This window comes from Dinoponera quadriceps, unplaced genomic scaffold, assembly GCF_001313825.1.
Source record: "Dinoponera quadriceps isolate SergipeBrazil2010 unplaced genomic scaffold, ASM131382v1 scaffold4813, whole genome shotgun sequence".
Classification (NCBI taxonomy): Eukaryota; Metazoa; Arthropoda; class Insecta; order Hymenoptera; family Formicidae; genus Dinoponera; species Dinoponera quadriceps.
This window is the reverse complement of record NW_014558752.1, coordinates 1-2,750: the sequence shown is the minus strand read 5'-3', so window position 1 is coordinate 2,750 and position 2,750 is coordinate 1. Positions and strand designations below refer to the sequence as shown.

Here is a 2,750-nt window from a genome sequence, read left to right as displayed (position 1 = left end):
ATGCTAAAGTGGGCTCGATAACACGTCGCTCATACCACTCTTCGAGATCGGATGCGCGGAAGAGTTCAAAGTTTTTTGTGATAATACTATCGTTCGCGCGTTTATCACCCGTGACAAACTCACCGTTAAATGCAGTGTTCACTTTCACACTTGCGTGTCTCTCCCTAGCGTTTTGCACATGTTCAAGCACTATGTCCTTCGCACTCTGGAGAAATCGGAGAGGTTCGATAAAATTTACATTTATAACTGCACCAGTTAATACGCGGCTATTGAAAGGAGTGTCTATTTCACGCCACAAGAGTCCTGCGTTTGAATGTCCGGCGCCTGTATGTATAAAACGCGTACGCAATGAATGTTTTAGTCCTTCGAGTCGCGCAATTCGAGCGATCAACGATTGTTGAACATCGATCGATAATCTCGGTCGTTTCGCTCGACTATGTCCTTCCAACGACTCGAGGCATTCATCACATTTTTCCTTTCACACGTTGTATTCGTCTCGCGAACTCAATCGAGCGGATTGATCCCACAGTTTACCTTCAGTTCGCACGAGTTTTTCCATTTTTTTCATTAAAACACTGTCAAAATTATCTTTCAGGTTTTTCNCTCGAGGCATTCATCACATTTTTCCTTTCACACGTTGTATTCGTCTCGCGAACTCAATCGAGCGGATTGATCCCACAGTTCACCTTCAGTTCGCACGAGTTTTTCCATTTTTTTCATTAAAACACTGTCAAAATTATCTTTCAAGTTTTTCATAGCCGATTAAAGCAAATAGTCTTCACATGTGTGTGTATAAGCTTGTATGCATACAGGACACAAATTGCACGGAAGTATCTGAAAGAATGATCCATTGCAATTCGCACAAAATTTTCCGTTTATCGTATCGTGTCTTTCAATCAGATGCTTTCGAACGGCATACATGTGTGTGAATAAGCATGTCAGTCGCACCATACTTGAAGCACAGAACGCTGCGCCGCCGCCGCTTCCTGTAGTGTAGAAAAAATAGATGCAACACATTTTTGTTTGTCCACTCAGCGCATTGATTTCCGCATTACACATCGCTTTAACCTTGTTTTCCCTAAAGTCATCACTACAGTCACTGAGAACATCACTATCGTCTATAAGAATATAGCTATCATCGGATGAATCGGATGAATCCATTATTGCTTCAAAATCATTGTCAGCTTCAACATCATTGTCCACTTCAACATCATTGTCCACATCATTGTCCACATCAACATCATCCACTTCCATTTTTTAGAATCTTCTAAAAAAACTACTAAAATCTTCTAAAATCTTTTAAACACTTCTCATCCAATTTTTCTCATTATTTAACTCTTTTTTCTTACTGATCACTGCGCAATGCCTTCGCTTGAACAACCTACTATGATCTTTCGCTTTTTAATATACCGACATTGACTGGCACAAACTGACTGGTACAAACTGGCTTTGCGTTCCTGCCTTATATTTCCTCTTTTAATGAGAAAAAAATAGGTGCGGTGATAGACTCTGAGAATATCGCCGACCCATCCGGGAAAAAGCTTACAATGTACTCTGATAACAAATCCAAGTATCTCTATAAGCGCTTAGCGAAGGTTTTCGACAGCAGCTGCGATAAAAAAGGTTTTCGATAAAAAAGGTTTTCGACAGCAGTTTCAATAAAAAAGGTTTTCGACAACAGTTTCGATAAAAAAAGGTTTTATCAGCCTTCTTCGTAACAAACCTATGCATACGTCCTCTGATAACGAATCCATCAGCGCTTAACGTGTACGCAACATGTAGCAACGTGTCGAAAAAATAATAGTAACCTTTAAAAAGTGATTCTTTCAAATAAATATAAATATTCGTATAAATATATCGTGTGTCCTTATACCGCACATCATTTTTTTTTTGTCTTCTACGCTATGATGATTGGTGCTATCTCAGTAATGTGTGAGTGCTTACTTGATCGGCTACGACGCCGTGTTAGAGATTTATTATTAAGTTTTCTAGAAAAATCTATCGGTATGTGCGTTGCAAAAGTTGACATCCGTGAAGAATAAAAAAGGGAGGGGAAAATAAACTTGGTGGGGAACTCTCTATATATTTTTTGAGGTGCTCATGCATTCCATCAGTTGCTTCGTGACGACAAGACTCGACGGTAGTTTTTTACATATAGTTCGAGATGTATACCATTGGTGCGGAAATTAACACCAAACGTGCAAATTATTTCTTGCCTATTGAACAGGCTTCACAATGCGAAAAAATAAAGTGTGAAAGGTTAGTATTATTCCCAATTTATATGCAATATAATCTCTTTCTTTCTGAGATTTGAATATTTAACAAAAACTTCTCTTAAATTTTTCTTTACAGCGTTTCTACTGAAAAACCATGTATTCCTGCTCGTATCTTAGGGAGGAGATATATGCTAACAACTACATCATATAAATACTTAGAAATTGGAATCAGTGTAGGACCTGCATCCTACGTGGAACTTGTTCTTGGCAATAATCGAGGCAATCATTTGATATTACCAAATGAAATCTGGAAGGAGATTATATATAGACGTGCACACATCGAGCGATATGTGGAATCATCTAATTCCTCGCTATTATGGATTCGAGATTTGTCGGTGGAATGCCGCATGATGCATGGCGATACCATTATACAGCTTACATTGTTCAACAAGTCATTGTATTTAAAACCGGAAACATTAAATAATTTATTCAATCTTGAGCAGTGTATTGATCATATATACTCATGGTTATATG

The 2,750-nt window shown here is 38.2% G+C and overlaps 1 protein-coding gene across 1 annotated transcript; it reads left to right on the top strand.

Annotated features, from left to right (window-relative positions):
• Window positions 1-1,681: 1,681 nt before the first annotated feature.
• LOC106749980 lies at window positions 1,682-2,720 on the top strand (the record flags this gene model as incomplete). Its single annotated transcript, XM_014629980.1, has 2 exons — window positions 1,682-2,259; window positions 2,353-2,720. Coding segments are annotated over exons 1-2 (463 nt in total), but the record flags the coding sequence as incomplete, so codon positions are not given.
• Between the last annotated feature and the right edge of the window lie 30 nt (window positions 2,721-2,750).